This window comes from Scyliorhinus torazame, chromosome 18, assembly GCF_047496885.1.
Source record: "Scyliorhinus torazame isolate Kashiwa2021f chromosome 18, sScyTor2.1, whole genome shotgun sequence".
Taxonomy (NCBI): domain Eukaryota; kingdom Metazoa; phylum Chordata; class Chondrichthyes; order Carcharhiniformes; family Scyliorhinidae; genus Scyliorhinus; species Scyliorhinus torazame.
Genome location: NC_092724.1, coordinates 20,776,447 through 20,798,682, shown reverse-complemented (window position 1 = coordinate 20,798,682; position 22,236 = coordinate 20,776,447). Strand labels below are relative to the sequence as shown.

The 22,236-nt window shown below is 53.2% G+C and overlaps 2 protein-coding genes across 6 annotated transcripts in view; both read left to right on the top strand.

The window, feature by feature from the left end:
• The window catches only part of LOC140395019 (3',5'-cyclic-AMP phosphodiesterase 4C-like), a 762,139-nt gene that overhangs the window by 514,227 nt on the left and 225,676 nt on the right, over positions 1–22,236 (top strand). The gene's annotated exons all lie outside the window — the stretch shown is intronic.
• The window catches only part of LOC140395020 (small conductance calcium-activated potassium channel protein 2-like), a 188,122-nt gene that overhangs the window by 71,830 nt on the left and 94,056 nt on the right, over positions 1–22,236 (top strand). Inside the window, exon 3 of one of the 2 annotated variants that reach the window (XM_072482339.1) lies at positions 1,275–1,394. The exons of the other annotated variant lie outside the window; for it this stretch is intronic. Within the exon in view, the coding sequence (XP_072338440.1) occupies positions 1,275–1,394 (120 nt within the window). The remainder of the gene's footprint in view (positions 1–1,274; positions 1,395–22,236) is intronic. 2 annotated transcript variants of the gene reach the window in all.

The following is a 22,236-nucleotide window of genomic DNA, read 5'->3' as shown; positions in this document are numbered from 1 at the left end:
AACCCTGTGCTGTACCTGTCCTAGGAGTGTTTGACGGGGACATTGCAGAGGGAGCTTTGCTCTGTATCTAACCCCGTGCTGTACCAATCCTGGGAGTGTTTGATGGGGACAATGTAGAGGAAGCTTTACTCTGTATCTAACCCTGTGCTGTACCTGTCCTGGGAGTGTTTGATGGAGACAGTGTAGAGGGAGGTTTACTCTGTATCTAACCCCATGCTGTACCTGTCCTGGGAGTGTTTGATGGAGACAGTGTAGAGGGAGCTTTACTCTGTATCTAACCCCATGCTGCACCTGTCCTGGGAGTGTTTGATGGGGACAGTGTAGAGGGAGGTTTACTCTGTATCAAACCCCATGCTGTACCTGTCCTGGGAGTGTTTGATGGAGACAGTGTAGAGGGAGCTTTACTCTGTATCTAACCCCATGCTGCACCTGTCCTGGGAGTGTTTGATGGGGACAGTGTAGAGGGAGGTTTACTCTGTATCTAACCCCATGCTGCACCTGTCCTGGGAGTGTTTGATGGGGACAATGTAAAGGGATTTTGAAATGGATTGTTTGATCCTTTGAAAAGTGTCTGTAAAAATGACATTGAGACCATCGTTTAGCTCTCTCCGTAGTCTCCTTTTTGACCTTAATTTCCATTCTTGTGTGGGAAGTATTTTGGATTTAATAACAGACAAATGGTGCTATGTCCAAAATGACCACCTGTCTCCATTCCTCCTCTGCAGTACTGGTGTTGACAGTACTGTCTAAGATAGGAGAATGTATCTTTCTCTGAAATGTTCTTGTGCTGTCATGACTGATCTGACCTAATGACTTAATCTAGTGATCTGACATTGTCCCATTTCATGTTCAAAGAACTTGAACCATTGGGAGAGCCTGTTGCGAATTCAGGTGTGTATTTATGTATTCCTGATGTTTTCCGGTCACTCCACCATTGGTCTGCAGCCGCCTTGGCCCTGAACTCTGGAATTACCTCCATAAATATCTCCGCCTCTTTCTGCTCTGTGGGAATTATTTTGTAACCTCTTTGACCAAGCTTTTAGTCAACTGCCTTAACATCTCTCTATTCACCTCGGTGTTGGTGTTTTGTCTGATTACATCCCTACGAAGCACCTTGGGACGTTTCTGATCTGAGAGGCACTATATAAAGGCAAGTTGCACTGTGATTTCCCATCCTGGGTACATGCCTACAAGTCCAGCATTTACCCTCCGATGGGTTCATGTGTGAGCAGGAACCTGCCTTATGAAATTAACTCTTCATTTCCCCTCTCCAGAATCAGCACTTAGAAGAAAGCCTTCGCCTCTCTCCCCAACTCCAATTTGTAGCAGAAAGTGGCAAAGACATCAGCCCCCTCCAATGGCCTCAGCTATTAAAAAGTGTGAGTCCACACAATGTGAGTGTGAGGGGTGGGGGTTGTGATTGGAGGTGTTACATTGATACTTCGCAGTATGGATGTTCATTAGAACAATCATTAGTGAGAAGCATGGCAGATTTCTCTGTAGCATTAATCCAAGGGCAGAGATGTCCTCTATGACCAGCTGCACACTGAAGCTGGATGTTCTGTTCTACTTCTCGCTGCACAGTGATGTGTGGCAACAGTTGCGAGGTTTGGGATGTAGTTGTGCATTTATAAATAGCATTTACCACAACCTCAGAATACCCCAAAGCATATAAGACCCAATCCAATACTCCAGCCTCGTCACTGTTTTGATGTTGTGATACGGAGCAGCTAGGCTGCGCATAGCAAGATCCCACAGACAATGCGATGATAACCAGACAATGTGATTTAGTGATGTTGGTTGAGGGATGAATATTGGTCAGGAGGCTGGGGAGAACTACACTGCTGCTCTTCTTTTCAATCGTGATATGGAAGCTTTTATATCCAAGATGGAAGATGGAACCACGGTTAAATGTCTTTTCCGAAAGATGAGGGGCTGGATTCTCTGCCCCGCCACAATTCTACCTCGACCCGCCGGCGGGATTCTCTGTTCCTTCGGCCGGTCAATGGGGTTTCCCATTGTGGGGCAGCCCCACGCCGGCAGGAAACTCCCGGGCTCCGGCAAAACCGAGAATCCTGCCGGCAGAGAATGCTGCCCAGAGGCCTCTGACAGTGCAGCACTCCCCCAGTACTGACCCTCTGACAGTGCAGCACTCCCTCAGTACTGACCGTCTGACAGTGCAGCACTCCCTCAGTACTGACCCTCTGACAGTGCAGCACTCCCTCAGTACTGACCCTCTGACAGTGCAACACTCCCTCAGTACTGACCCTCTGACAGTGCAGCACTCCCTCAGTACTGACCCTCTGACAGTGCAGCACTCCCTCAGTACTGACCCTCTGACAGTGCAGCACTCCCTCAGTACCGACCCTCTGACAGTGCAGCACTCCCTCAGTACCGACCGTCTGACAGTGCAGCACTCCCTCAGTACTGACCCTCTGACAGTGCAGCACTCCCTCAGTACTGACCCTCTGACAGTGCAGCACTCCCTCAGCACTGACCCTCTGACAGTGCAGCGCTCCCTCAGTACTGACCCTCTGACAGTGCAGCGCTCCCTCAGTACTGACCCTCTGACAGTGCAGCACTCCCTCAGTACTGACCCTCTGACAGTGCAGCACTCCCTCAGTACTGACCTTCTGACAGCGCCGCACTCCCTCAGCACTGACCCTCTGACAGTGCAGCGCTCCCTCAGTACTGACCCTCTGACAGTGCAGCGCTCCCTCAGCACTGACCCTCTGACAGTGCAGCACACCCTCAGTACTGACCCTCTGACAGTGCAGCGCTCCCTCAGTACTGACCCTCTGACAGTACAGCGCTCCCTCAGTACTGACCCTCTGACAGTGCAGCACACCCTCAGTACTGACCCTCTGACAATGCCGCACTCCCTCAGCACTGACCCTCTGACAGTGCAGCGCTCCCTCAGTACTGACCCTCTGACAGTGCAGCGCTCCCTCAGTACTGACCCTCTGACAGTGCAGCACTCCCTCAGTACTGACCCTCTGACAGTGCAGCACTCCCTCAGTACTGACCCTCTGACAGCGCCGCACTCCCTCAGCACTGACCCTCTGACAGTGCAGCGCTCCCTCAGTACTGACCCTCTGACAGTGCAGCGCTCCCTCAGCACTGACCCTCTGACAGTGCAGCGCTCCCTCAGTACTGACTCTCTGACAGTACAGCGCTCCCTCAGTACTGACCCTCTGACAGTGCAGCACACCCTCAGTACTGACCCTCTGACAGTGCAGCACACCCTCAGTACTGACCCTCTGACAGTGCAGCACTCCCTCAGTACTGACCCTCTGACAGTGCAGCACTCCCTCAGTACTGACCCTCTGACAGTGCAGCACTCCCTCAGTACTGACCCACTGACAGTGCAGCACTCCCTCAGTACTGACCCACTGACAGTGCAGCACTCCCTCAGTACTGACCCTCTGTCAGTGCAGCGCTCCCTCAGTACTGACCCTCTGACAGTGCAGCACTCCCTCAGTACTGACCCTCTGACAGTGCAGCGCTCCCTCAGTACTGACCCTCTGACAGTGCAGCACTCCCTCAGTACTGACCCACTGACAGTGCAGCACTCCCTCAGTACTGACCCACTGACAGTGCAGCACTCCCTCAGTACTGATCCTCTGACAGTGCAGCGCTCCCTCAGTACTGACCCTCTGACAGTGCAGCACTCCCTCAGTACTGACCCTCTGACAGTGCAGCACACACTCAGTACTAACCCTCTGACAGTGCAGCACTCCCTCAGTACTTACCCTCTGACAGGGCACCACTCCCTCAGTACTGACCCTCTGACAGTGCAGCACACCCTCAGTACTGACCCTCTGACAGGGCAGCAATCCCTCAGTACTGACCCTTCGACATGGCAGCACTCCCTCAGTACTGACTCTTTGACAGTGCAGCAGTTCCTCAGTGCTGATCCTCTGACAATGCAGCACTCCCTCAGTACTGACCCTCTGACAGTGCAGCACTCCCTCGGTACTGACCCTCTGTCAGTGCAGCACTCCCTCAGTCCTAACGTTCTGACAGTGCAGCATTCCCTCAGCACAGATCCTCTGACAGTGCAGCGCTTCCTCAATACTGACCCTCTGAAAGTGCCGCACTCCCTCAGGACTAGCCTCTGACAGTGCAGCGCTCCCTCAGTACTGACCCTCTAACAGTGCAGCACTCCCTCAGTACTGACCCTCTCACAGTGCCACATTCCCTCACTACTGACCCTCTGACAGTGCAGCACTTCCTCAGTGCTGGTCCTCTGACAATGCAGCACTCCCTCAGTACTGGCCCTCTGACAGTGCAGCGCTCCCTCAGCACAGATCCTCTGACAGTGCAGCGCTTCCTCAGTACTGACCCTCTGACAGTGCAGCACTCCCTCAGTACCAAACCTCTAACAGTGCAGCACTCCCTCAGTACTGACCCTCTCACAGTGCCACATTCCCTCAGTACTGACCCTCTGCTAGTGCAGCGCTCCCTCAGTACTGACCCTCTGACAGTGCAGCGCTCCCTCAGTACTGACCCTCTGACAGTCCGACACTCTCGCAGTACTGACCCTCTGACAGAGCGGCGCTCCCTCGGTACTGACCATCTGACAGTGCAGCACTCCCTCAGCACTGACCCTCTGACAGTGCAGCACTCCCTCAGCACTGACCCTCTGACAGTGCAGTACTTCCTCAGTACTGACCCTCTGACAGTGCAGCACTCCCTCAGTCCTAACGTTCTGACATTGCAGCATTCCCTCAGCACAGATCCTCTGACAGTGCAGCACTCCCTCAGTACCGACCCTCTAACAGTGCAGCACTCCCTCAGTACTGACCCTCTCACAGTGCCATATTCCCTCAGTACTGACCCACTGACAGTGCAGCACTCCCTCAGTACTGACCCACTGACAGTGCAGCGCTCCCTCAGTACTGACCCTCTGACAGTGCAGCACTCCCTCAGTACTGACCCACTGACAGTGCAGCACTCCCTCAGTACTGACCCACTGACAGTGCAGCACTCCCTCAGTACTGACCCTCTGACAGTGCAGCACTCCCTCAGTACCGACCCTCTGACAGTGCAGCACTCCCTCAGTACCGACCGTCTGACAGTGCAGCACTCCCTCAGTACTGACCCTCTGACAGTGCAGCACTCCCTCAGTACTGACCCTCTGACAGTGCAGCACTCCCTCAGCACTGAACCTCTGACAGTGCAGCGCTCCCTCAGTACTGACCCTCTGACAGTGCAGCGCTCCCTCAGTACTGACCCTCTGACAGTGCAGCACTCCCTCAGTACTGACCCTCTGACAGTGCAGCACTCCCTCAGTACTGACCCTCTGACAGCGCCGCACTCCCTCAGCACTGACCCTCTGACAGTGCAGCGCTCCCTCAGTACTGACCCTCTGACAGTGCAGCGCTCCCTCAGCACTGACCCTCTGACAGTGCAGCACACCCTCAGTACTGACCCTCTGACAGTGCAGCGCTCCCTCAGTACTGACCCTCTGACAGTACAGCGCTCCCTCAGTACTGACCCTCTGACAGTGCAGCACACCCTCAGTACTGACCCTCTGACAATGCCGCACTCCCTCAGCACTGACCCTCTGACAGTGCAGCGCTCCCTCAGTACTGACCCTCTGACAGTGCAGCGCTCCCTCAGTACTGACCCTCTGACAGTGCAGCACTCCCTCAGTACTGACCCTCTGACAGTGCAGCACTCCCTCAGTACTGACCCTCTGACAGCACCGCACTCCCTCAGCACTGACCCTCTGACAGTGCAGCGCTCCCTCAGTACTGACCCTCTGACAGTGCAGCACACCCTCAGTACTGACCCTCTGACAGTGCAGCGCTCCCTCAGTACTGACTCTCTGACAGTACAGCGCTCCCTCAGTACTGACCCTCTGACAGTGCAGCACACCCTCAGTACTGACCCTCTGACAGTGCAGCACACCCTCAGTACTGACACTCTGACAGTGCAGCACTCCCTCAGTACTGACCCTCTGACAGTGCAGCACTCCCTCAGTACTGACCCTCTGACAGTGCAGCACTCCCTCAGTACTGACCCACTGACAGTGCAGCACTCCCTCAGTACTGACCCACTGACAGTGCAGCACTCCCTCAGTACTGACCCTCTGTCAGTGCAGCGCTCCCTCAGTACTGACCCTCTGACAGTGCAGCACTCCCTCAGTACTGACCCTCTGACAGTGCAGCGCTCCCTCAGTACTGACCCTCTGACAGTGCAGCACTCCCTCAGTACTGACCCACTGACAGTGCAGCACTCCCTCAGTACTGACCCACTGACAGTGCAGCACTCCCTCAGTACTGATCCTCTGACAGTGCAGCGCTCCCTCAGTACTGACCCTCTGACAGTGCAGCACTCCCTCAGTACTGACCCTCTGACAGTGCAGCACACACTCAGTACTAACCCTCTGACAGTGTAGCACTCCCTCAGTACTTACCCTCTGACAGGGCACCACTCCCTCAGTACTGACCCTCTGACAGTGCAGCACACCCTCAGTACTGACCCTCTGACAGGGCAGCACTCCCTCAGTACTGACCCTTCGACAGTGCAGCACTCCCTCAGTACTGACTCTTTGACAGTGCAGCAGTTCCTCAGTGCTGATCCTCTGACAATGCAGCACTCCCTCAGTACTGACCCTCTGACAGTGCAGCACTCCCTCGGTACTGACCCTCTGTCAGTGCAGCACTCCCTCAGTCCTAACGTTCTGACAGTGCAGCATTCCCTCAGCACAGATCCTCTGACAGTGCAGCGCTTCCTCAATACTGACCCTCTGAAAGTGCCGCACTCCCTCAGGACTAGCCTCTGACAGTGCAGCGCTCCCTCAGTACTGACCCTCTAACAGTGCAGCACTCCCTCAGTACTGACCCTCTCACAGTGCCACATTCCCTCACTACTGACCCTCTGACAGTGCAGCACTTCCTCAGTGCTGGTCCTCTGACAATGCAGCACTCCCTCAGTACTGGACCTCTGACAGTGCAGCGCTCCCTCAGCACAGATCCTCTGACAGTGCAGCGCTTCCTCAGTACTGACCCTCTGACAGTGCAGCACTCCCTCAGTACCAAACCTCTAACAGTGCAGCACTCCCTCAGTACTGACCCTCTCACAGTGCCACATTCCCTCAGTACTGACCCTCTGCTAGTGCAGCGCTCCCTCAGTACTGACCCTCTGACAGTGCAGCGCTCCCTCAGTACTGACCCTCTGACAGTCCGACACTCTCGCAGTACTGACCCTCTGACAGAGCGGCGCTCCCTCGGTACTGACCATCTGACAGTGCAGCACTCCCTCAGCACTGACCCTCTGACAGTGCAGCACTCCCTCAGCACTGACCCTCTGACAGTGCAGTACTTCCTCAGTACTGACCCTCTGACAGTGCAGCACTCCCTCAGTCCTAACGTTCTGACATTGCAGCATTCCCTCAGCACAGATCCTCTGACAGTGCAGCACTCCCTCAGTACCGACCCTCTAACAGTTCAGCACTCCCTCAGTACTGACCCTCTCACAGTGCCATATTCCCTCAGTACTGACCCACTGACAGTGCAGCACTCCCTCAGCACTGACCCACTGACAGTGCAGCGCTCCCTCAGTACTGACCCTCTGACAGTGCAGCACTCCCTCAGTACTGACCCACTGACAGTGCAGCACTCCCTCAGTACTGACCCACTGACAGTGCAGCACTCCCTCAGTACTGACCCTCTGACAGTGCAGCACTCCCTCAGTACTGACCCTCTGACAGTGCAGCACACCCTCAGTACTGACCCTCTGACAGTGCAGCACTCCCTCAGTAGTGAGCCCCTGACAGTGCAGCGCTCCCTCAGTACTGACCCTCTGACAGTGAGGCGCTCCCTCAGTACTGACCCTCCGACAGTGCAGTGCTCCCTCAGTACTGACCCTCTGACAGTGCAGCACTCCCTCAGTACTGACCCTCTGACAGTGCAGCACTCCCTCAGCACTGACCCTCTGACAGTGCAGCGCTCCCTCAGTACTGACCCTCTGACAGTGCAGCGCTCCCTCAGCACTGACCCTCTGACAGTGCAGCACACCCTCAGCACTGACCCTCTGACAGTGCAGCGCTCCCTCAGTACTGACCCTCTGACAGTGCAGCGCTCCCTCAGCACTGACCCTCTGACAGTGCAGCACACCCTCAGTACTGACCCTCTGACAGTGCAGCGCTCCCTCAGTACTGACTCTCTGACAGTACAGCGCTCCCTCAGTACTGACCCTCTGACAGTGCAGCACACCCTCAGTACTGACCCTCTGACAGTGCAGCACACCCTCAGTACTGACCCTCCGACAGTGCAGCACTCCCTCAGTACTGACCCTCTGACAGTGCAGCACTCCCTCAGTACTGACCCTCTGACAGTGCAGCACTCCCTCAGTACTGACCCACTGACAGTGCAGCACTCCCTCAGTACTGACCCACTGACAGTGCAGCACTCCCTCAGTACTGACCCTCTGTCAGTGCAGCGCTCCCTCAGTACTGACCCTCTGACAGTGCAGCGCTCCCTCAGTACTGACCCTCTGACAGTGCAGCGCTCCCTCAGTACTGACCCTCTGACAGTGCAGCACTCCCTCAGTACTGACCCACTGACAGTGCAGCACTCCCTCAGTACTGACCCACTGACAGTGCAGCACTCCCTCAGTACTGATCCTCTGACAGTGCAGCGCTCCCTCAGTACTGACCCTCTGACAGTGCAGCACTCCCTCAGTACTGACCCTCTGACAGTGCAGCACACACTCAGTACTAACCCTCTGACAGTGCAGCACTCCCTCAGTACTTACCCTCTGACAGGGCACCACTCCCTCAGTACTGACCCTCTGACAGTGCAGCACACCCTCAGTACTGACCCTCTGACAGGGCAGCACTCCCTCAGTACTGACCCTTCGACAGTGCAGCACTCCCTCAGTACTGACTCTTTGACAGTGCAGCAGTTCCTCAGTGCTGATCCTCTGACAATGCAGCACTCCCTCAGTACTGACCCTCTGACAGTGCAGCACTCCCTCGGTACTGACCCTCTGTCAGTGCAGCACTCCCTCAGTCCTAACGTTCTGACAGTGCAGCATTCCCTCAGCACAGATCCTCTGACAGTGCAGCGCTTCTTCAATACTGACCCTCTAAAAGTGCCGCACTCCCTCAGGACTAGCCTCTGACAGTGCAGCGCTCCCTCAGTACTGACCCTCTAACAGTGCAGCACTCCCTCAGTACTGACCCTCTCACAGTGCCACATTCCCTCACTACTGACCCTCTGACAGTGCAGCACTTCCTCAGTGCTGGTCCTCTGACAATGCAGCACTCCCTCAGTACTGGCCCTCTGACAGTGCAGCGCTCCCTCAGCACAGATCCTCTGACAGTGCAGCGCTTCCTCAGTACTGACCCTCTGACAGTGCAGCACTCCCTCAGTACCAAACCTCTAACAGTGCAGCACTCCCTCAGTACTGACCCTCTCACAGAGCCACATTCCCTCAGTACTGACCCTCTGCTAGTGCAGCGCTCCCTCAGTACTGACCCTCTGACAGTGCAGCGCTCCCTCAGTACTGACCCTCTGACAGTCCGACACTCTCGCAGTACTGACCCTCTGACAGAGCGGCGCTCCCTCGGTACTGACCATCTGACAGTGCAGCACTCCCTCAGCACTGACCCTCTGACAGTGCAGCACTCCCTCAGCACTGACCCTCTGACAGTGCAGTACTTCCTCAGTACTGACCCTCTGACAGTGCAGCACTCCCTCAGTCCTAACGTTCTGACATTGCAGCATTCCCTCAGCACAGATCCTCTGACAGTGCAGCACTCCCTCAGTACCGACCCTCTAACAGTGCAGCACTCCCTCAGTACTGACCCTCTCACAGTGCCATATTCCCTCAGTACTGACCCACTGACAGTGCAGCACTCCCTCAGTACTGACCCACTGACAGTGCAGCGCTCCCTCAGTACTGACCCTCTGACAGTGCAGCACTCCCTCAGTACTGACCAACTGACAGTGCAGCACTCCCTCAGTACTGACCCACTGACAGTGCAGCACTCCCTCAGTACTGACCCTCTGACAGTGCAGCACTCCCTCAGTACTGACCCTCTGACAGTGCAGCACACCCTCAGTACTGACCCTCTGACAGTGCAGCACTCCCTCAGTAGTGAGCCCCTGACAGTGCAGCGCTCCCTCAGTACTGACCCTCTGACAGTGAGGCGCTCCCTCAGTACTGACCCTCCGACAGTGCAGTGCTCCCTCAGTACTGACCCTCTGACAGTGCAGCACTCCCTCAGTACTGTCACTCTGACAGTGCAGCGCTCCCTCAGTACTGACCCTCCGACCGTGAAGCGCTCCCTCAGTACTGACCCTCTGATAGTGCAGCACTCCCTCAGTACTGACCGTCTGACATTGCAGCACACCCTCAGTACTGACCCTCTGACAGTGCAGCGCTCCCTCAGTACTGACCCTCTGACAGTGCAGCGCTCCCTCAGTACTGACCCTCTGACAATGCAGCACACCCTCAGTACTGACCCTCTGACAGTGCAGCACACCCTCATTACTGACCCTCTGACACTGCAGCACTCCCTCAGTACTAACCCTCTGACAATGCAGCACACCCTCAGTACTGACCCTCTGACAGTGCAGCACTCCCTCAGTACTGACCCTCTGACAGTGCAGCACTCCCTCAGTACTGACCCTCTGACAGTGCAGCACTCCCTCAGTACTGACCCACTGACAGTGCAGCACTCCCTCAGTACTGACCCACTGACAGTGCAGCACTCCCTCAGTACTGACCCTCTGTCAGTGCAGCGCTCCCTCAGTACTGACCCTCTGACAGTGCAGCACTCCCTCAGTACTGACCCTCTGACAGTGCAGCGCTCCCTCAGTACTGACCCTCTGACAGTGCAGCACTCCCTCAGTACTGACCCACTGACAGTGCAGCACTCCCTCAGTACTGACCCACTGACAGTGCAGCACTCCCTCAGTACTGATCCTCTGACAGTGCAGCGCTCCCTCAGTACTGACCCTCTGACAGTGCAGCACTCCCTCAGTACTGACCCTCTGACAGTGCAGCACACACTCAGTACTAACCCTCTGACAGTGCAGCACTCCCTCAGTACTTACCCTCTGACAGGGCACCACTCCCTCAGTACTGACCCTCTGACAGTGCAGCACACCCTCAGTACTGACCCTCTGACAGGGCAGCACTCCCTCAGTACTGACCCTTCGACAGTGCAGCACTCCCTCAGTACTGACTCTTTGACAGTGCAGCAGTTCCTCAGTGCTGATCCTCTGACAATGCAGCACTCCCTCAGTACTGACCCTCTGACAGTGCAGCACTCCCTCGGTACTGACCCTCTGTCAGTGCAGCACTCCCTCAGTCCTAACGTTCTGACAGTGCAGCATTCCCTCAGCACAGATCCTCTGACAGTGCAGCGCTTCCTCAATACTGACCCTCTAAAAGTGCCGCACTCCCTCAGGACTAGCCTCTGACAGTGCAGCGCTCCCTCAGTACTGACCCTCTAACAGTGCAGCACTCCCTCAGTACTGACCCTCTCACAGTGCCACATTCCCTCACTACTGACCCTCTGACAGTGCAGCACTTCCTCAGTGCTGGTCCTCTGACAATGCAGCACTCCCTCAGTACTGGCCCTCTGACAGTGCAGCGCTCCCTCAGCACAGATCCTCTGACAGTGCAGCGCTTCCTCAGTACTGACCCTCTGACAGTGCAGCACTCCCTCAGTACCAAACCTGTAACAGTGCAGCACTCCCTCAGTACTGACCCTCTCACAGTGCCACATTCCCTCAGTACTGACCCTCTGCTAGTGCAGCGCTCCCTCAGTACTGACCCTCTGACAGTGCAGCGCTCCCTCAGTACTGACCCTCTGACAGTCCGACACTCTCGCAGTACTGACCCTCTGACAGAGCGGCGCTCCCTCGGTACTGACCATCTGACAGTGCAGCACTCCCTCAGCACTGACCCTCTGACAGTGCAGCACTCCCTCAGCACTGACCCTCTGACAGTGCAGTACTTCCTCAGTACTGACCCTCTGACAGTGCAGCACTCCCTCAGTCCTAACGTTCTGACATTGCAGCATTCCCTCAGCACAGATCCTCTGACAGTGCAGCACTCCCTCAGTACCGACCCTCTAACAGTGCAGCACTCCCTCAGTACTGACCCTCTCACAGTGCCATATTCCCTCAGTACTGACCCACTGACAGTGCAGCACTCCCTCAGTACTGACCCACTGACAGTGCAGCGCTCCCTCAGTACTGACCCTCTGACAGTGCAGCACTCCCTCAGTACTGACCCACTGACAGTGCAGCACTCCCTCAGTACTGACCCACTGACAGTGCAGCACTCCCTCAGTACTGACCCTCTGACAGTGCAGCACTCCCTCAGTACTGACCCTCTGACAGTGCAGCACACCCTCAGTACTGACCCTCTGACAGTGCAGCACTCCCTCAGTAGTGAGCCCCTGACAGTGCAGCGCTCCCTCAGTACTGACCCTCTGACAGTGAGGCGCTCCCTCAGTACTGACCCTCCGACAGTGCAGTGCTCCCTCAGTACTGACCCTCTGACAGTGCAGCACTCCCTCAGTACTGTCACTCTGACAGTGCAGCGCTCCCTCAGTACTGACCCTCCGACCGTGAAGCGCTCCCTCAGTACTGACCCTCTGATAGTGCAGCACTCCCTCAGTACTGACCGTCTGACATTGCAGCACACCCTCAGTACTGACCCTCTGACAGTGCAGCGCTCCCTCAGTACTGACCCTCTGACAGTGCAGCGCTCCCTCAGTACTGACCCTCTGACAATGCAGCACACCCTCAGTACTGACCCTCTGACAGTGCAGCACACCCTCATTACTGACCCTCTGACACTGCAGCACTCCCTCAGTACTAACCCTCTGACAATGCAGCACACCCTCAGTACTGACCCTCTGACAGTGCAGCACTCCCTCAGTACTGACCGTCCGACAATGCAGCACACCCTCATTACTGACCCTCTGACACTGCAGCACTCCCTCAGTACTGATCCTCTGACAGTGCAGCACACACTCAGTACTAACCCTCTGACAGTGCAGCACTCCCTCAGTACTTACCCTCTGACAGGGCACCACTCCCTCAGTACTGACCCTCTGACAGTGCAGCACACCCTCAGTACTGACCCTCTGACAGGGCAGCACTCCCTCAGTACTGACCCTCTGACAGGGCACCACTCCCTCAGTACTGACCCTCTGACAGTGCAGCGCTCCCTCAGTACTGACCCTCTGACAGTGCAGCGCTCCCTCAGTACTGACCCTCTGACAGTGCAGCGCTCCCTCAGTACTGACCCTCTGACAGGGCACCACTCCCTCAGTACTGACCCTCTGACAGTGCAGCGCTCCCTCAGTACTGACCCTCTGACAGTGCAGCACTCCCTCAGTACTGACCCTCTGACAGTGCAGCACACCCTCAGTACTGACCCTCTGACAGTGCAGCACTCCCTCAGTAGTGAGCCCCTGACAGTGCAGCGCTCCCTCAGTACTGACCCTCTGACAGTGAGGCGCTCCCTCAGTACTGACCCTCCGACAGTGCAGTGCTCCCTCAGTACTGACCCTCTGACAGTGCAGCACTCCCTCAGTACTGTCACTCTGACAGTGCAGCGCTCCCTCAGTACTGAACCTCCGACCGTGCAGCACTCCCTCAGTACTGACGGTCTGACATTGCAGCACACCCTCAGTACTGACCCTCTGACAGTGCAGCGCTCCCTCAGTACTGACCCTCTGACAGTGAAGCGCTCCCTCAGTACTGACCCTCTGACAATGCAGCACACCCTCAGTACTGACCCTCTGACAGTGCAGCACACCCTCATTACTGACCCTCTGACACTGCAGCACTCCCTCAGTACTAACCCTCTGACAATGCAGCACACCCTCAGTACTGACCCTCTGACAGTGCAGCACTCCCTCAGTACTGATCCTCTGACAGTGCAGCACTCCCTCAGTACTGACCCTCTGACAGTGCAGCACACACTCAGTACTAACCCTCTGACAGTGCAGCACTCCCTCAGTACTTACCCTCTGACAGGGCACCACTCCCTCAGTACTGACCCTCTGACAGTGCAGCACACCCTCAGTACTGACCCTCTGACAGGGCAGCACTCCCTCAGTACTGACCCTTCGACAGTGCAGCACTCCCTCAGTACTGACTCTTTGACAGTGCAGCAGTTCCTCAGTGATGATCCTCTGACAATGCAGCACTCCCTCAGTACTGACCCTCTGACAGTGCAGCACTCCATCAGTACTGACCCTCTGTCAGTGCAGCACTCCCTCAGTCCTAACGTTCTGACAGTGCAGCATTCCCTCAGCACAGATCCTCTGACAGTGCAGCGCTTCCTCAATACTGACCCTCTGACAGTGCAGCACTCCCTCAGTACTGACCCTCTGACAGTGCAGCACTCCCTCAGTACTGACCCTTTGACAGTGCAGCACTTCCTCAGTGCTGGTCCTCTGACAATGCAGCACTCCCTCAGTACTGACCCTCTGACAGTTCAGCACTCCCTCAGTACTGACCCTTTGACAGTGCAGCACTCCCTCAGTACTGACCCTCTGACAGTGCGGCACTCCCTCAGTTCTGACCCTCTGACAGTGCAGCACTCCCTCAGTACTGACCCTCTGACAGTGCAGCACTCCCTCAGTACTGACCCTTTGACAGTGCAGCACTTCCTCAGTCCTAACGTTCTGACAGTGCAGCATTCCCTCAGCACAGATCCTCTGACAGTGCAGCGCTTCCTCAGTACCGAACCTCTAACAGTGCAGCACTCCCTCAGTACTGACCCTCTCACAGTGCCACATTCCCTCAGTACTGATCCTCTGACAGTAAATGTTCCCTCAGTACTGACCCTCTGCTAGTGCAGCGCTCCCTCAGTACTGACCCTCTGACAGTGCAGCGCTCCCTCCGTACTGACCCTCTGACAGTCCGACACTCTCGCAGTACTGACCCTCTGACAGAGCGGCGCTCCCTCGGTACTGACCATCTGACAGTGCAGCACTCCCTCAGCACTGACCCTCTGACAATGCAGCACTCCCTCAGCACTGACCCTCTGACAGTGCAGCACTTCCTCAGTACTGACCCTCTGACAGTGCAGCACTCCCTCAGCACAGATCCTCTGACAGTGCAGCGCTTCCTCACAACTGACCCCCCGAAAGTGCCGCACTCCCTCAGGACTAGCCTCTGACAGTGCAGCACTCCCTCAGTACCGACCCTCTAACAGTGCAGCACTCCCTCAGTACTGACCCTCTCACAGTGCCACATTCCCTCAGTACTGACCCTCTGACCGTGCAGCGCTCCCTCAGTACTGACCCTCTGATAGTGCAGCACTCCCTCAGTACTGACCCTCTGACAGTAAATGTTCCCTCAGTACTGACCCTCTGACAGTGCAGCACTCCCTCAGTACTGACCCTCTCACAGTGCCACATTCCCTCAGTACCGACCCTCTGACAGTCAGCGCTCCCTCAGTACTTACCTCTGACAGTGAAGCACTCCCTCAGTACTGACCCTCTGACAGTCAGCGCTCCCTCAGTACTTACCTCTGACAGTGAAGCACTCCCTCAGTACTGACCCTCTGACAGTGCAGCACTCCCTCAGTACTGACCCTCTGCTCGTGCAGCGCTCCCTCAGTACTGACCCTCTGACAGTGAAGCACTCCCTCAGCACTGACCCTCTGACAGTGAAGCACTCCCTCAGTACTGACTCTCTGACAGTGCAGCGCTCCCTCAGTACTTACCTCTGACAGTGAAGCACTCCCTCAGTACTGACCCTCTGACAGAGCGGCGCTCCCTCAGTACTGACCCTCTGACAGTGCAGCACTCCCTCAGCACTGACCCTCTGACAGTCCGGCACTCTCTCAGTACTGCATTGCAAGTCTCTGGAGTGGGACTGGAACTCATGACCTTCTGATTCGGAGATGCAAGCACTGCACAGTTGAGAAACCCATTCCAATGCCCCATGGTCCTGCAAACTGATCCCAGAATGTGAAGGCGGGTGGACCTGGGAGTGGGCCTTGTTGATCAACCTCCAAATGACCTGGGATCGCCATGACCCCTGACCTCCACCGTCTCCACCACCACATTCCTTTGCTGTTTGTGGAATCTTGCTGTGCGCGAAAATGGAGTCCACTCTTGTCCACATAACAAGTCGCTGCCTTTTAAAGTAACGATGATGTGGAGATGTTTTAAAGTAACGCAATTTGCATGAGCCACCTGGAAATAATTGTTAGAGGCATGCAAGTGTCTGAACTGAGAAACTGCAGTTTGTCCCTCTCTGCCAAGTAATATTTCAAGTGTCACAGTTGGAAGACTCCAGCTGTAACACATGATCTCCATGGCGCACTCAATAGGGTAGAGAATATTTCAGGCAGTGTCACCCATTCATTCAGCTCCAGAAAGACTATTGTCACTTGGATTATTTTAAGGCTTCTCGAAAGATGGCTCAGTCTGCTCTTAAAACAAAGAACTTGCAACTCTACAAACGGCAGCACCATAAGACGGGAGAACCGGTTTCAATATTTTGATGTTTGATGGCTTCTGTTTCAGTCCCGCTCCTGGGAAACTGTGTCGGTGTTTGCGAAAGTGGCTGAGGCAGAGTGGGAGGGTGGGGGTGGGGGAGAGACGAAAGATCGCAAATGAGCAACAGCAAGAAAAAAAGATGGAAAGGAAGAGAGGGAGAGTGGGAATGTGGGGGCAGGCGAGGAAATAGAGGGTGTGTGTGAGGGAGAGAATGACTGAGGAAGGATGAGTTGGAGACGAGTGTGAGGCGAAGCAGAGGGTGAGGGAGCGAGGGGAAGAGATTACTACGAGGATGAAGTGGGAACCGAACACTTGTCGAAGGTATCACATTTCCTGGTGGTTAGTTAATGATTGGATGAGGTGTCAGCCGTACCAATGGACTGACACTAAGTACTGTAACCAGAGACCCTGACATCCTGTATCTCAGTCAAGAGAACAACAGATGGGGATTTTGTACAAAAAGCAAAAATACCGCCGTGTAGCGGGAAATCTGAATGAGAAGATGGTGCCGGAACTCAGCAGGTCGAGCAGCATCTGTGGAGAGAGCACACATCAGATTTGCATACCAAGCGTAAGACGTTACAGGCAAACAGCCTTTAACAAGAAATGGACCGAGAGGGAAGAGGAGCAAATAAAACAATCCCACACAACACCCACTGCACCAGGAAGGAGAATTCCTGGGTTTCCAGTACAGGAGGGGAAACCTGTTTTTTAATTGATTTGGGGGGGAGGGGGGGGGGGGGGGTGCGGTGGCGCTGTGTGAAAAGGGAAGCAGGTTCAACAGGAACTTTCAAAAGGGAATCGAAGGGGAACAGTTGCAGGGCCACGAGGGGAAGTGGGCCTAAGTGCATAACTCAAAGGGCCAGCCTGGGGACAATGGGCTGAATGACCTCATCGTGTGATGTAAGATTCTGTGATGCTCGATGGGCACCGCAGGGGTTGGATTGTTTTATCGACCCTTCTTTTCACACGTTGATTTGATGTTTTTTTTTTTTTTAAATTTTTTTTAAAGAGTACCCAATTAATTATTTCCAATTAAGGGGCAATTTAGCGTGGCCAACCCACCTACCCTGCACATCTTTGGGTTGCGGGGGCGAAACCCACGCAAACACGGGGAGAATGTGCAAACTCCACACGGACAGTGACCCAGAGCCGGGATCGAACCTGGCATTTTGACGCCGTGAGGCAGTAGTGCTAACCACTGCGCCACCGTGCTGCCCTTGATTTGATGTTTGTCAGTTGCCGTTTCTCTTTTGTTATTTTTGGGCTGTGCTCTTACTAGGAGCGGCCCCCTTTTAATTTGTCCCTTCATTAATTTCTGTTAATCTATTCAGTTGTACTGCCCAATAACATTGTGCACTGTCAGAGGGTCAGTAATAACATCGTGTAAGGTTCAGTGATTCGCTGCTTCCAGAAATAAGTCATCGAGATGGTGGTGGTCATTAAGAAGTTTTTTTCCTCCTTTCTTTGAACACTGCTTGGTTGGGAGATAGGAAAGTGAGGCTGGTTGGCTGTCTTGTGCCATTGCAATGTGATAATGAAGAGGCTGTTTGCTCTTAAATTAATTGTATATTTGGGGATGGCGAATGAGGATGAACATGTCAAGGGAACATCAGTGGGAGCAGCACTGGGGTCCTGGCTGCCGGCTGGAGAGCTGGCGCGAGGTCACGTCGCCACTTTTTGGGATGGCCACTCCGGCACTTGACCGGTCAATACGGTGCCTGACCTGGCAGCGGGGCAGTGGGCTTTCCCCAATGGATTCATTTGCCGTGGACGCGGGTTTTCGGCCGGGATTCCTACCCACCACCCACCTGCCTGATTTAATGCCCCCTGCCACCAAACGTGCGGGGGGTAAGGGCACAAGGTTCTTCCCTTACAGGAACAAAATACTGCAGACACTGGAAATCTGAAATAAAAGCAGAACACTGGAAATATTCAGCAGAGGTAATGTTTTGGGGTGATGACCTTTCATCAGAACTGAACATAGGGTTGTGACAGGTTTTAAGCAAATGCAGAGTCAGAATGGGGGAAAGAAGAAATGAGAAAAAGGGAAGGTCGTGATAGAGTGGGAGACGGAAAGGCAGGCGATATTAAATGACAAAAGGGGATAATGGTGTACGGCAAAAGGAGATAATGATGGGATAAGAAAATAATCAAAAACAGAATAGTAAATGGGAAAGGCAGAATCACCGGCACCAACTGCTGTCCAAAAATAAAATAACATTAAAAAAAATGAGGCCGAGGTTAAGGCCTAAAATTGTTGAACTCGATGTTGAATGTGGAAACACATCGAGACTTGCTGTTACGACAGCCTGGACTTGTGCGCTGTCAATTCCAGTCCCACAGGCCCCGGAGTCACAACACAAGTAAATCAACCAATAATTCTTATGAAAGCACATCGGATCTTTAGCCCTTGATTGCCCAATAATTACAGTCACCAGGAACAAATATTAAATATGCAGTGAAACAGTTGGTTACATTTCCTTTACCACCTGACTCTCAACTACTAACACCCCCCCACACACACACACAGACACAAGACAGACAAACACAGAGGGGAAGGAAAAGGGTAGAAAAAAAATAATTGGGTTTCAGACGAAGAGATAGAAGTCCTTGCTTCAGGTGATGAGTTCTCCAGTGCACTCACTTCACCATGTGAGTGTGGTTTAAAATCTCTGGATTCCAGCATGTGATGATCTCCTTTGCAGCTCGGCAGTGTCTTACTCACAGGTATCTCAGGAGAGGCCTCTGGCATCACAACAGCCTGTTCTTGGAGAGGGTTATCAGACTCTGGTCTCTGCTTGCACATCAGCCTCTTTTCAGAGAGAGAGCATTATCAGTTGCTGGGTTCTGCTTCCTCTGCCAGCTCCTCCAGAGAGAATTATCAGACTCTGGTTTCTATTTCACACCAACCTTCTTTGAAGTGAGAGAGAGAGCTCTTGCACTGAATTTCTAGAGAATTCATCAGTTCTTTGAGACAGGGGTTCGAGCTCCTCCATCCAGGCTTCAGAACAAAACGTGAAACAAACTCCAGCCTAATGACACCGAGAAACATGTCAGCGAGATCGCAACCAATCACCTGCAGCGACTGGGCAAAGCACAGCATTTCGAGCAAATTCATTGGCCACCAGCCAAGTCCATCAATCCGAGTCATCATTGATGTCAGTCTAAAACAATACAGCCCTCTGGGGTCTGCTTGTTTGAATTAAAGGCATAGGCCATGGCATCCTTAAAGTGACAGGTCCATTAAACATCCATGAATCAAAGTGGTAATAGCAAAAAGGAAAGAAAGGTCAAAATGGGGAACGAACTCCCCGGGCGTTTCATTACGAGGTCTTCAAGACATAAACCACAAACACATACCCATCTAAATCATCCCCTGTATACAAGTTCCCTACCCAGTCTCCACACTGTAACTAGCCAGCCTTTAAAATCCACTCCGAACACGTTATCCTTCCTGGGAATATGTACAATTTTAACTTTAAATTGTTGTAATAATAAACCCCAGCGGAACAATCTTACTTTCCGGGATTCATCCTCCAACAGGGTCGTCAATCTCTAAAACTCTTCTTGGTGTTCTGAGGACCAAAGCGGTTTCATCTGTTTCTGCAACATGTCCAACATGCATTGTATTTCAGTCTCTAGCTGAGCCAGTCTCTGTGGTTTTAATCGAGATGGGTGTGGCTTTAGTGGTTCAGGGTTTCTTAGGTCTACACCATGAGTAATTAACAGGGTACCCCCTGGTGTTTCCCTACAACTCCACCTATAATCTTTCAGTATCTCCAGATAATGCAGTCAGTCTTTTCTGATTGTCCAATGAATGTTTAACCAAATTTCGAGGATCTTCCACAGTCCAACTACAAGCAGTATTGTCAATGCTGAGGGAAATATTTGGTTAATTTTTAACCAAAAACACTCTCCAACGCCTCCAGCTTTCCATTCCGCCGTGTACTTCACATGGCTACCTTCAGCAACAAGTGGAGCTGAGGGTTCAATCCTCTCCGAGTTGTCAACTTTGCACCATTCTTTGTTTGACAGCTTTTACCTCCTCATCGGAGTTTCTGTAATCACAGCCCTTTCCCATTTGGTAATTGGGACTGAAACGATTTGTACTTTCCAGATTTCAGTTGTTCCTCTTTACTTCCATAATCTGAGGATGTCATGTTATCGACATCATGAACTTTTTGGTTGTCGTTAACAGATGCAGTGGTAGAACTACCACATGGTTCTCCATTCACCTTCCTCTTAATTGTTAAAGGGAATTGTTCACTGATTATTTCATCTCCTTTGCTGCTTGCTTCTGTTACCCCGAAGAGGCACTGTGGACCTTCGAAAGGATGTGGGGGTTAACCAGCCGTTCGCTTGGTATCACTTCATTGTCCTTACTGTCCTTGTCCTGACTAACTGATGCCATGCTATCATATATATTTTTCTTCAAAGCAGCAATACTCTGGGAAATATTTGCATCTGCAAGAGGCTGTCACAAAGTAATTCCAGTGTACTTTCTTATTCCAGTTTGCTATCTTCTTTACTAGCTTTGGAAGAAATATTTGGTATTTGTTCAAGATCAGTTAGTGACAGGTCTATTTGGTAACAGTTAATTATCATTACATCATAATCGGAACAAAGATTGAAGTCAAAACTCTCTGACTTACATCCCTGTCGCCACACTCAACCTGGACTCCTCTTTGTTATAGTCACCTTCGGCCTGGGAATTGGCCTCTGATATGTGGTCAAGGTCTGTCAACATTTCGTTCTTTGAGTCATTTACTGCCCAATAAGTTTTCCTAACTCTCTCATTCCCTGCCATTGGCATCTCACGGACATCTCTCTGTAACCTTGGGTGAAGCTACAACCTTCACTTGCGCTAAATCGTTCCCCAAAAGTAAGTCTACTCCTTCCACTGGAAATTCCGTAACCATTCCAACAACTACTAAATCACACTCCAATTGTTCTTTATACAATGGAACTGGGTTACAATTTCCACCTATCCCATTCACTAATACCTCAGCTTTCAGTGAGCTCTCTGGAGGGAAAACCCAATCCTTCTCCAGTACGAGAGTGTCCCACAAGATTGTTATGGGTTGGTCTACCTCAGTTGAGGAAAATGGGGTGGCTTTCCCCTGAGACACAAACCCAGCATATCTCTCATCTACCTCATTTCTCACACCCGCTCCCACAACAGTGTTACCTCGGGTCTCCTAAGTACAGTGAAAGCTACAGTCTGCCCTGAAGTATTCTTCACTTTTGTTCCCTTTTTGGAATCCTCCTCACGAACTCCCACAAGTCCTTTGTTTGACTCACAAACTCGTGTTGGACTCTTTGTGGCACTCACAAAAGAGTGTCCCACTTTATTACAATGGTAATACCTCAGCTTCCAAGTCTCACCTCCACCCTCAGTACCTTCTGGGCCTGAGGGGGAGATCTCGGAGCATTCCCAGCTATCCATTCTGTACCTTGGCTACGTGCCTTCCTCTCACCTATCCTTTTCAAAATTATGGGGGTGGCGGAACAAAGGTTTAAACTTAAGGATTAGCTCAGAACCATCAGCCGTAATTGCTGCTTGCCTAGCAGTCTTTACTCTCTGGTCTTCAACATGGGTTCTTAGTATAAAAGGTAGGGAATTCTTAAACTCCTCCAGGAGAATAACCTTTCTCGGAGCCTCATAGGTAGTTTCAACTCCCAATGCTCGCACCCACCTATCAAAATTGTTCTGCTTAACCCTTTTGAATTCT